We start from the raw sequence: 13,270 nt of genomic DNA, 5'->3' as shown, positions 1-13,270 counted from the left end.
GCAGCATTGGCACTATCCTTTGAATGAACACGAGCATAAGTTTGGTTAGCATGAGCAGCACCACCTATTGTCATAAAAATAGACAAAATGTTAAAACTTTGGTCTAAACTGAAGCTTCAGCTTTATAAATATTTCAGAATGATTGAAGAATATTATGACTATCCAAATATATATACATTGTTCTAGACTGGCTTTTAGTCTGTGCAAAAAACATACTAGTAACTGTATTTTTTATTCATAGAACTTGCATATTTTTGTCATCGGATTCCACACCAATACTGAAACCAATTCATGTTTTCATCAATCAAAAGAAAGTGAATGCGTTAGCGTTAACAAAAACAATAGATTAACAATCACTAATTGTCGTGAAGCAACATATAAGTGCCAGGGTTAAAGTGATACATATCACATTTTTCAGTTTGAGGTGAAGCCACAATCTTCTCATTCTGTAGGGAGAAATTAAAGCTCATGTTAGTAATCTAATGTATACTGTATGAATTTGATGGTATAGGAAGTCCAGCCATACCTTTGCGATGCTTTGAGGCCAGCAGCATTGGCACTATCCTTTGAATGAACACGAGCATAAGTTTGGTTAGCATGAGCAGCACCACCTATTGTCATAAAAATAGACAAAATGTTAAAACTTTGGTCTAAACTGAAGCTTCAGCTTTATAAATATTTCAGAATGATTGAAGAATATTATGACTATCCAAATATATATACATTGTTCTAGACTGGCTTTTAGTCTGTGCAAAAAACATACTAGTAACTGTATTTTTTATTCATAGAACTTGCATATTTTTGTCATCGGATTCCACACCAATACTGAAACCAATTCATGTTTTCATCAATCAAAAGAAAGTGAATGCGTTAGCGTTAACAAAAACAATAGATTAACAATCACTAATTGTTACAGTAAACTCTAAGAGCCCTAATTTATTATAACAAGTATTTTCTGATTTAATGTTAATGTAAGTATTTTTATGTTACCACATTCTTTCATCACTGAGTCGACCTTTTGTTCGAGTCCGGTTTTATAACTTGACAGTAGGCTATAGTCCAGGTTGGGTTGGTCTGATAACGTTGCATACTTCTTCCAGAAATGAAACTTCTGCCATCTTTCTTCAAACCCCGTATGAAATGAATTCTTCCGTCGAACCAAAACGAGACGACAGTCATCATTCACTTCGTATGTAAAGGTGAATGGCGTCTCTCAGCAGCTGTCATTCCTTCACATTCTGACTTTTGGTGTTGAAGAAAGATAGTCGCTCAGGCGTACCATCATGAGGGTGTGAACACGCTAGTAACTCACTAAACTCGGTTAGCCAATGTCTAACGTCTAATTTCAACTGGTTCATGTGGTTTTAATCACCTTGTTGACGCAATATCGGTCTGTTCTCCCATGATTATGGAAGCCCGTTTCCGCCACTGAATAAAAAAATATAATTCTGAAAGTCATAATAATGAGAAACTTTCTCAAAATTATGACTTAGTATCTCGTTATAATGAGAAACTTTCTCAAAATTATGACTTAGTATCTCGTTATAATGAGAAACTTTCTCGTAATAATGACTTAGTTTCTCGAAATAATGACTTATTTTCTCATAATAATGACTTAGTATCTCCTTATAATGAGAAACTTTCTCGTAATAATGACTTATTTTCTCATAATAATGACTTAGTATCTCCTTATAATGAGAAACTTTCTCGTAATAATGACTTATTTTCTCATAATAATGACTTAGTATCTCCTTATAATGAGAAACTTTCTCGTAATAATGACTTAGTTTCTCATAATAATGAGAAACTTTCTCGTAATAATGATTTAGCCTAATCCACAAAACAAAAAAAAGACTTATGACAGCACGCTAGCGCCATATCAGTTGGTCAAAGCCATGCAGGAACACCGCTAACATTGCATGTGATGCATGAAAGGGACAGCTAATAAAACTAATAAATCATCGAAATACACATCTATAAATTAAGTTTATATGTGTGTAGCGTCTGGAACACTCCAACACACAATATATATTTTGTTAGCTAGATGCACAGTAACTATTACACAAAAGACTACATACAGATAATTTATCTGAAATCGTTAATGACAGACTATAGCATTATACACTTTAGATTACAGAACAAAGCAATGTTAGCGGTGTTCCTGCATGGCTTTGACCAACAGATGGCGCTAGCGTGCTGTCACTCTTGCGTTGCGCATGCGTCGAGTAAGTCTTTTTTTTTGTAGATTAGGCTAAGTCATTATTACGAGATACTAAGTCATTATTACGAGAAACTAAGTCATTATGAGAAAATAAGTCATTATTACGAGAAAGTTTCTCATTATAACGAGATACTAAGTCTTAATTTTGAGAAAGTTTCTCATTATTATGAGATACTAAGTCATTATTATGAGAAACTAAGTCATTATTACGAGATACTAAGTCATTATTATGAGAAACTAAGTCATTATTACGAGATACTAAGTCATTATTATGAGAAACTAAGTCATTATTACGAGATACTAAGTCATTATTATGAGAAACTAAGTCATTATTACGAGATACTAAGTCATTATTATGAGAAACTAAGTCATTATTACGAGATACTAAGTCATTATTATGAGAAACTAAGTCATTATTACGAGATACTAAGTCATTATTATGAGAAACTAAGTCATTATTACGAGATACTAAGTCATTATTATGAGAAACTAAGTCATTATTACGAGATACTAAGTCATTATTATGAGAAACTAAGTCATTATTACGAGATACTAAGTCATTATTATGAGAAACTAAGTCATTATTACGAGATACTAAGTCATTATTATGAGAAACTAAGTCATTATTACGAGATACTAAGTCATTATTATGAGAAACTAAGTCATTATTACGAGATACTAAGTCATTATTATGAGAAACTAAGTCATTATTACGAGATACTAAGTCATTATTATGAGAAACTAAGTCATTATTACGAGATACTAAGTCATTATTATGAGAAACTAAGTCATTATTACGAGATACTAAGTCATTATTATGAGAAACTAAGTCATTATTACGAGATACTAAGTCATTATTATGAGAAACTAAGTCATTATTACGAGATACTAAGTCATTATTATGAGAAACTAAGTCATTATTACGAGATACTAAGTCATTATTATGAGAAACTAAGTCATTATTACGAGATACTAAGTCATTATTATGAGAAACTAAGTCATTATTACGAGATACTAAGTCATTATTATGAGAAACTAAGTCATTATTACGAGATACTAAGTCATTATTATGAGAAACTAAGTCATTATTACGAGATACTAAGTCATTATTATGAGAAACTAAGTCATTATTACGAGATACTAAGTCATTATTATGAGAAACTAAGTCATTATTACGAGATACTAAGTCATTATTATGAGAAACTAAGTCATTATTACGAGATACTAAGTCATTATTATGAGAAACTAAGTCATTATTACGAGATACTAAGTCATTATTATGAGAAACTAAGTCATTATTACGAGATACTAAGTCATTATTATGAGAAACTAAGTCATTATTACGAGATACTAAGTCATTATTATGAGAAACTAAGTCATTATTACGAGATACTAAGTCATTATTATGAGAAACTAAGTCATTATTACGAGATACTAAGTCATTATTATGAGAAACTAAGTCATTATTACGAGATACTAAGTCATTATTATGAGAAACTAAGTCATTATTACGAGATACTAAGTCATTATTATGAGAAACTAAGTCATTATTACGAGATACTAAGTCATTATTATGAGAAACTAAGTCATTATTACGAGATACTAAGTCATTATTATGAGAAACTAAGTCATTATTACGAGATACTAAGTCATTATTATGAGAAACTAAGTCATTATTACGAGATACTAAGTCATTATTATGAGAAACTAAGTCATTATTACGAGATACTAAGTCATTATTATGAGAAACTAAGTCATTATTACGAGATACTAAGTCATTATTATGAGAAACTAAGTCATTATTACGAGATACTAAGTCATTATTATGAGAAACTAAGTCATTATTACGAGATACTAAGTCATTATTATGAGAAACTAAGTCATTATTACGAGATACTAAGTCATTATTATGAGAAACTAAGTCATTATTACGAGATACTAAGTCATTATTATGAGAAACTAAGTCATTATTACGAGATACTAAGTCATTATTATGAGAAACTAAGTCATTATTACGAGATACTAAGTCATTATTATGAGAAACTAAGTCATTATTACGAGATACTAAGTCATTATTATGAGAAACTAAGTCATTATTACGAGATACTAAGTCATTATTATGAGAAACTAAGTCATTATTACGAGATACTAAGTCATTATTATGAGAAACTAAGTCATTATTACGAGATACTAAGTCATTATTATGAGAAACTAAGTCATTATTACGAGATACTAAGTCATTATTATGAGAAACTAAGTCATTATTACGAGATACTAAGTCATTATTATGAGAAACTAAGTCATTATTACGAGATACTAAGTCATTATTATGAGAAACTAAGTCATTATTACGAGATACTAAGTCATTATTATGAGAAACTAAGTCATTATTACGAGATACTAAGTCATTATTATGAGAAACTAAGTCATTATTACGAGATACTAAGTCATTATTATGAGAAACTAAGTCATTATTACGAGATACTAAGTCATTATTATGAGAAACTAAGTCATTATTACGAGATACTAAGTCATTATTATGAGAAACTAAGTCATTATTACGAGATACTAAGTCATTATTATGAGAAACTAAGTCATTATTACGAGATACTAAGTCATTATTATGAGAAACTAAGTCATTATTACGAGATACTAAGTCATTATTACGAGAAAGTTTCTCATTATTATGACTTACAGAATTATATTTTTTTATTCAGTGGCGGAAACGGGCTTCCATACATGATAACCCCAAAGCCCCTTTTATAATAATCTAATTGCTTCATTAGAAAGAAACCGGAAACTCTGTATGGGCTACATTTGATCGAATTCGGACTCTTGAGTAACATTTAAAAAATGCAATCGGAGAACAAGTAAGAAAACAAGTCAATTTGGATATTTTTAAATGATTAGACTAGCCTACTTGACTTTAGTGTAAATGGAAAATATTTTTTTTGCACATTAATGTAGCCTATATCATAATCATACATTTCTTTCAATTAAACGTTATTTTTTACGCATTTCTAGTTTCAAACGTGTAAACAAATGGATATATAACTACACCACTTAGCGAAACTTACCTAGTTAGGCTATATGTCGTTACATGGACGTCATCCGCGAACATAGAAATCTGGAGATTTTATGGTAACTGATAAAACAATAAAACGTCAATTCCGCATCGAAAGATGACAAACCTAGCAAAGGATCGACATAAATCTAAGAAAAAGACAGTGCAGCCCAGGGAAAAGTAGCCTGTGCTGTGTTGACATCTCACACACTGCTTCACCTTTCCAAATCTATTAAACACAACGCTAAATAAATTGCCCAACAATGACATACACTTAGTTCAGAATAGCTTTGCTGTACGAGAAAATTATTACTGCAATTATTTTAGTTTGACGTTTTCCCCAACTGTACGCATTTACTAAGCTAGGATATATATTTTTTATCAGTGGGTGGGTGGGGTTTGTACTTCGGTCCCCCACCCGCACGCCACTGTATAACTATTCAAATGTGCGTCCAAGGAAATCTCTGTCCTTAACCCACCTCTTTCGCAAAAGCTAGGCTATAGAAAGAACGCAAATGACATCTATCAACATTTGTTTTGGTTATGATGGTGTTACTAGCGTGTAGAACACTTAAAAAATGATGCTTGAAGAATTCGAGCAGTTAAATGCCAAGTGGCATTACTGTATTTGATTGTGCACATGTGGTGTCTGACATGAAGTGTGGGAGAGTATACACAAGAATCTCATCGAGCTAAACAGTTAGTGTTGAATTTTTGATTGTTCTTGGTGTATTATTTTACGTCTGAAAGCTATGGGAAAATGTATTGGGATTTGTTAAACCTGGAGAATGTATTAAAACATGGTTCAAGAGCTGGAACCGAATGGATACGTTAATAAATGAAAAAGAAATATGGGACACCTTCCAAGATGTTTAAAGGAATAGTTAAACCAAAAATAAAAATTTGCTGAAAATGTACTCACCCTCAGGCCATCCAAGATGTAGATGAGTTTGTTTCTTCATCAGAACATTTTATTTAGCACATAACTTGCTCACCAATAAATGGGTGCCACTGCCGTCAGAATGAGAGTCCAAACAGCTGATAAAAACATCCACAATAAGTAATACTTCAAACCATTCCTACCAGCTAAAATGCAAGATCTTTTTTTTTTCTTTTTTTGGCTGAACTGTTTCTTTAATTGTGCAATAGTGAAACCTCAAATCTCTACATACCCAACACAAGAAAAAAATAGAAAAATCATCTGTGTTATTGCAGTAAATATTCTAGTTACCAGTAGTGAAAAATATGCTCTTTCATATTTCAAGGTCTGTTCCTGCATCCAGAAGAAATTAAAGCTGGGTGCTTGCCATGTTTAAAGTGACTCATTCCTGCTTATTTCATTTTTCATTCTATCACATAGTTAAATTTGTATTACAAAAATATTGATTGTGATTGCACAGCTATTTGATGAATAGGTTGGTACATTTTGTATTGTGTGCATGTTTTCTGTTGTATGATCTTTATTCCTTTAGGGAATGTCGTCAGTTGCTGGAAGCAGACGAAAACATTTATGTTGCCTACACTTAATATGAAAACTACACATGCAAATGCAATGCCTTTGTCCAAGTTGTGTTCAGTGCTATTTTCTAGATTAGAAGAGAACATACATTATATTCCATGTGAATGTGAGTCTTGTAGGCTGTCACAAATTACTGTGTGTGTGTGTGTGTGTGTGTGTGTGTGTGTGCTTAAGAGAGAGAGGGCATGATGGTGGCATAACGGTTTCAGTGTGCTTTCATGCTAAGAATAACCCAGGGAATGGACTGAGGTCTCAGCCGTCTCCTTCTCTGAAGGGAACTTGTCTGTATCAGTGGATGTTTTTTCCTGCTAGCCTCTACACTACGTCCCTCACTATCTCCTGTAATATCAACAGCCTCAGTACCAGGGTCAACTGAGAATTAATGGGTTATATTGTCTACACTGATCATTTCTATTCTTTTTACTGGTGATGGCAAGATGATATTTAAGTGGGATCAGTATGTTCATAATATAAGAGCCATAGTGAACATAAAATCCAACTGGACTTGAATATTAATTTCACAGCACATGCTTGATTATATAATAAACATATTCACTTCAGCCTTAAAAACGTACAGGTCTTGCACTGCATTAAGTTTGGGTTTTACAGGACTGTCAATATTAACTTGTTCATTCCTGGGCCGAATGAATTTTGATATGTACATTTGCGCCATCTGGTGGCTAAACAAAAATAGTTTAAAATGAATATAAATTAAATTAAAACAAAATTTATTTTAATTAGCAAAAATGTAATTATATATATATATATATGTATATAATATATGTGTGTGTCTGTGTGTGTATCTCTAATATACTAAAATATTTTAAAATGTTATTTCCCTAAATAAATACAGGTGCATCACAATAAATTTGAATGTCGTGGAAAAGTTTATTTATTTCAGTAATTCAACTCAAATTGTGAAACTCGTGTATTAAATAAATTCAATTCACACAGACTGAAGTAGTTTAAGTCTTTGGTTCTTTTAATTGTGATGATTTTGGCTCACATTTCACAAAAACCCACCAATTCACTATCTCAACAAATTAGAATATGGTGACATGCCAATCAGCTAATCAACTCAAAACACCTGCAAAGGTTTCCTGAGCCTTTCCATTGTGTTTTTTGAAAACCAAAGTCACTGCATCCGTTTACCAAGACATTTTGGAGCACTTCTGCGGACCAGCTTTTTGAAGATGCTGATTTCATTTTCCAGCAGGATTTGGCACCGGCCCACACTGCCAAAAGCACCAAAAGTTGGTTAAATTACCATGGTGTTGGTGTGCTTGACTGGCCAGCAAACTCACCAGACCTGAACACCATAGAGAGTCTATGGGGTATTGTCAAGAGGAAAATGAGAAACAAGGGACCAAAAAATGGCCACTGTCAAAGAACCCTGGGCTTAAAGGAGCCCCTACCAAGTATTGAGTACATGTACAGTAAATGAACATACTTTCCAGAAGGCCAACAATTCACTAAAAATGTTTTTTTTATTGGTCTTATGAAGTATTCTAATTTGTTGAGATAGTGAATTGGTGGGTTTTTGTTAAATGTGAGCCAAAATCATCACAATTAAAAGAACCAAAGACTTAAACTACTTCAGTCTGTGTGCATTTAATTTATTTAATACATGAGTTTCACAATTTGAGTTGAATTACTGAAATAAATGAACTTTTCCACGACATTTTAATTTATTTAGATGCACCTGTAAATACGTCTGTTTTTATTCATGCAGTTGACGCCTGTTATTTTTGTGTGTGTAAACATTGTAGTTTTAAAACAATTTCGCTCTTGTCTTGAGCAAAATTGGTGAATGTACCTATAACTAATAAAAAGACACTGAACAATTAAAGCAAAATACCAAAATAAAGCCTTTATTGTAGGAACTGCTGCAAATGGTTACATAGTGCTGGCAGTATAGGTTCACTCACAATGGATATGAGAACAGAACGAAATGCAAAACATACAAAAAAAATCACAGAATAACAAAATAATTATATATATAATTTGGATGGACATGCAGGCCTAATGTGTTTGCTGGAAAGGACACAGGCTGTTGCGTCATCTTGGTGTCACTTTCTCTTTTGGAAATCCCGTATGAGGGCATCCAGCTGTAAAAGCCAACAAGTTAGTCAAGTTTTAGAGAAATATTCACAATATCCTGTCATGACTAGCTTATGTAATCACTAGGCTATTTGCTGATGGAAAAAAAATCAAGCCAAAACAGCACCTGTACTCACCAGTATTGTCTTCAGAATGTTTCTTCCCTGGGGTCTCAGGTAGCTGCATTTTCCTGCCTCACAGAGTTTAATTTCCTCTGAAACCTGGTTTTAAAGTCAAATAGAAAGCAACACGATGGCTTAAAGCACATCAAAATAAACCTTTCCATTAACAAAGGCTTATAAACATGTAAAAACAGTATAGAACCTCGTCAATGTAAGACACATGACAATAATACAATAATAATACAATACACATTATTTAAACAGCATAACCTAAATGACAGTAAAGACATTTATAATGTTACAATTTCTATTTTAAATAAATGCTGCTGTTTTGAAAAATACATTGATCATATAAAGAAATGATTCTTAATTTGAAAGTAAATTACATGTATTTTCATTTTAAATCTAATAAAATTTTCAAAAATCTAATAACCAAACCAACTTACCAACCATATGGTTACAGTTAACATTTTTACCTTTTGCGCCACATTGCAAAAAGACAGTCCTTCTCTGGCAGTATTGTTCTTTCTGATAGACTTAAATTTCTTTGGTAATATTCATTCACACACCTCTGAGGTATCGTACACGTCTATGTCTCTCTTTCCTCCAGGATACCAGCCATGAGACCAGTGCTGAGAGCTGGCAAACTGGGCACTTAGACACAACAACATCCCCATCACCACAAACAGCCTGCAGATGTGCACCATAACTGAGGGAAGAGAACAGAGACTGGTGAGATGAATAGAGAGTAAGAAGGGCCAAAAGCTATAGACATGTTTAAAAGTTAGTCAGGTCTACGTTTACCAGCCTAACAATTTCAGGACAAATGTTTGACTGAAAAGCATCATGACAATGATGCTTAAGAGACAATAAAGCACAATGGAGACCGAATTACTGTCAATACATCAATAGCAACAAAATCAGTTTTACCGCCTAAAATCAAAACGAAACAAACCAAAGAAAATTGTGATTACCTTTTGGCACGTCTTCTCTTGAAGGATCTTCTGTAGTAGTTTCTCTACTGTGAAGTCCTGGTCTTGGTAATCCTGATATGGTCTCCTTTCCCTCAAGTAAACGGTTCAGTGAGCTTCTGAGATACGTCTGCCACTCATTCTCTGGAATCTTCCTCCTCCTCTTCCTCACAATTTATGTCTCACACCAGATCTCACCTCCCTGTCTAAGCGCACACACACACACACTGACCTCCTCTGTTCTCAAACACTTTGTGTGGTCATTGCGGTGCCAATGGGAGGAGAGCATGTGTAAGATGAGCTCAATTCCAATTATCCTCTCCAAACACTGTTGACCCCCACAGGACAGTGTCCTCTTTCTCCAACAAAACACTCATGTAAATGTACACATCATGAGTTAAACCCAGACACATTTGGCAACTACGTCACATGTGCGTAATTTTGAGGCTATTCAGATTTTTAGCTTCAAAACAATGGCCAAGCATGTGCCAAAGTGCTAATTAAGGAAAAGAGAAGAAAATAGGTTCAAAAGAGCAGCATTTATTTGAAATAATAATGAACAGCAGTGTAGGCTTTTAAGAAATTGTAAATTTTTATTTATATAGATCTATAATAAATCTACATTTATTGTGCCACTAGCCATCTACACTGCTGATATTTATTCTGCATGTATAGAATATTCTGTCATTTTTCAACTCCAGTGACCCCAATAGCGCACATTCTTGATGAGCATGTTTTATTAAAAAAGCAAATGTCCAGCTCATTTCCTCTAAGCTGTAAAAAGTGGCCAGCGTGACCTTACATCCGTCATTCGTGACCCCCTGATCCACACGAAACGCACACTGGCCCAGAAAGAAAAACACTGTACAAACACTCCAGCCTGACTGTGTTCTTAATTACACAGAAGGTCTCCCTCGTGGTGATCGAAGCAGAGAATGTGACAGACGGATTACGACTGACTCATCGCAGAGTTTCAAGTTCTGATTGAGTTCCTGTCAAATGGTGTTTAAACACGTACATGGGTCTATGGTGATAATCCATCCACATCTCAGGTCTGACGGGTCAGGAAGGATGGGGAGACAAGGTGACACGAGGTGACGTGACACTCTTCCAGAATTTTCCCTCAGGGATCAAGTCTCACCAAAGTGGCATTTCTTTAAAATAAGTCAAAACAGTATTTAAAATAACTGTTTTCTATTTTAAAATGTAATTTATTCCTGTGATGGCAGATGAATTTCCAGCATCATTACTCTAGCCTTCAGTGTCACATGATTCTTCAGAAATCATTCTAATATGCCGATTTGGTGCTCAAGAACTTTATTTTATTATTAATGTTGAAAAAGGTTGCCCCACTTAATATTTTTATGGAAACTGTGATACATTTTGTTTCAGGACTGTTTGATGAATTTGTACTGTATACATGTTTTACGGTCACTATAGATCAATTTACTACATACAAAATATCTTTTGAATGATAGTATACATATTCAGACATAAAAATTATATTTCTAATGTTTCAGAGATGCACAAAGTAAAATGACTGCAGATAAAATCTCAAGCACTTTTATTAGGTTTGAACCGTATCTTGTTTAGAAAGGCCGTTTGGCATTATATAATTTGTATCATATATATATATATAATTATATATACATATATATTCAAATTTTAATAACAAAACACTAGAAAAAACAGATGTAAATTAAAAGATACGATTTTAAGACAATAATACCGAATTAAAAACGGGGAAAAAATCGAATACATTTCAAAATGGTCCCAGTACAGTTTAATATACAAGTATCTTTAAAATAAAAAATAAAAAAAGTGAGAGAAAGATAAAAATAAAATAAAGGCAACAGATAGGAATGAAATATAAATAACCTTACATTATGTACAAGAAGGGTGCATAAACAGAAAAGAAAAACCAGAAAGGGTAACATTTTTAGGATTTCTGGAACATAAAACAGGCTGTAGTTTGAAATTTATAAACAATCCAATTAAAGAGGGGTTTCCGATGAAATCCTCAATTTTCATGGGTTTTTTGGAGAGCAGAATCCTTTACTTTTCAGTCTTTGTCCAAGCATTTCAATATCACATTCAATAGAAGAATGAAGTGAGCCCCCAGATACATGGCTTCCCTTCATGACCAGAAGAACTAGATTGCTCTGCGTACATTAAGAGCTTGGGTTTTGAGGGAATTGTCCTGAAGTCTGGTGCTTTCTCCAGGATGGTTTTATATGGTATGTAAGCAAAGAAGGAAAAAATCGTTTGAAAACACACCAAAAACACAGAAAAGCAACCGTTTGGGTTCCATTACAGATTATCATACGCCGTGTACAGGCCACAAGGTCCCAATGGATTGGGAGAACATGAGCTACAAAAGAGCAGGCGGGAATATGCTTGAAGCTACAGGAACGTGATGAGGCACTTTCCCACCTCTGAAGAAGGATCCTGCCCCTGAGAGGCTGCTATTGGCACAGTGTCTCATGTGGAAAGGGTTAGTGTGACTTTAAGCAAATCACAACAGTCGACTCACACAATACTCAAGCAAATCTGTCAGCATTTCATGGAATATCTTAAGAGGGGCTGTAATAGAAATCTGCAATTCATCATTCGGAATATCATGGATCTGAAATAATAACAGTTTCCATCAAGAACCCTGTTACCATGGAATGACAGATGGGTGAGTGATTTTGAACGACAACTATAGGGTTTACATACATTTCATAAAACTTGCATTTTCTAACACAAGGCAGTGTGGAACGAGGGCTTAACCTACATAAAACATTTGCTGGAAAATAACTTGCTGATAATCACTAGTTAAAATAACAATACATGTCCTCATTTTTACCATCTACCTGGTCCTTATGCTTGGAGAAGTTGAAAGTGTTCATGGCTAAGGGCTGAAGCGTCATATATCAATCTAACTGGCTCAGTGGAGCTGGAAAGGGCTTGTTGACTTCGGCACCACGGCTAAAGTCCTTTACACAGGCAGGAACAGATGATTAGGTGATCATGTGTCATTTCTATTGGAACTTTCTAGATCGACTTTGCACCAGTACCTTGCAAGTAGAGAAACCGGTGGGATCATTTATCTTCAAATGAAGGAAAGTACATTATGAAACCATATAGTCAAGCACAGTTGTTAAGGCCAATTATCAGACATCCTGGCAAGTAAATGCATCACTTCCTTGATTATAATCACAAATACAGAAGGTGCTTTTAGAGCGATCTTGAAAATAAAAGATGTTTGGGCAGGGAATGAAACTTGAAGCA

The 13,270-nt window shown here is 33.8% G+C and overlaps 1 protein-coding gene across 1 annotated transcript; it reads right to left on the bottom strand.

Annotated features, from left to right (window-relative positions):
* Positions 1-8,696: 8,696 nt before the first annotated feature.
* LOC107595723 (progonadoliberin-2) lies at positions 8,697-9,733 on the bottom strand. The gene is made up of 3 exons (XM_016286218.1): positions 9,596-9,733; positions 9,042-9,125; positions 8,697-8,912 (listed from the first exon to the last, which is right to left on the bottom strand). Exons 1-3 carry the CDS (start codon positions 9,731-9,733, stop codon positions 8,874-8,876), a joined length of 261 nt encoding a protein of 86 aa, XP_016141704.1. The 3' UTR covers positions 8,697-8,873.
* Positions 9,734-13,270: the final 3,537 nt, after the last annotated feature.

This window comes from Sinocyclocheilus grahami, unplaced genomic scaffold, assembly GCF_001515645.1.
Source record: "Sinocyclocheilus grahami isolate Dianchi unplaced genomic scaffold, SAMN03320097.WGS_v1.1 scaffold207.1, whole genome shotgun sequence".
Taxonomy (NCBI): domain Eukaryota; kingdom Metazoa; phylum Chordata; class Actinopteri; order Cypriniformes; family Cyprinidae; genus Sinocyclocheilus; species Sinocyclocheilus grahami.
Note: the sequence above shows the minus strand (reverse complement) of the source record. Positions and strands in the feature narration are given on the sequence as shown.

Excerpts from the sequence above, each read along its gene's own strand:
- LOC107595723 (XM_016286218.1), bottom strand. The coding sequence starts at position 9,733 with ATGGTGCACATCTGCAGGCTGTTTGTGGTGATGGGGATGTTGTTGTGT. Across the intron at positions 9,126-9,595 it reads ACGTGTACGATACCTCAGAG|GTTTCAGAGGAAATTAAACT; the intron begins GTGTGTGAATGA and ends CTTTAAAACCAG. Across the intron at positions 8,913-9,041 it reads ACATTCTGAAGACAATACTG|CTGGATGCCCTCATACGGGA; the intron begins GTGAGTACAGGT and ends TGGCTTTTACAG.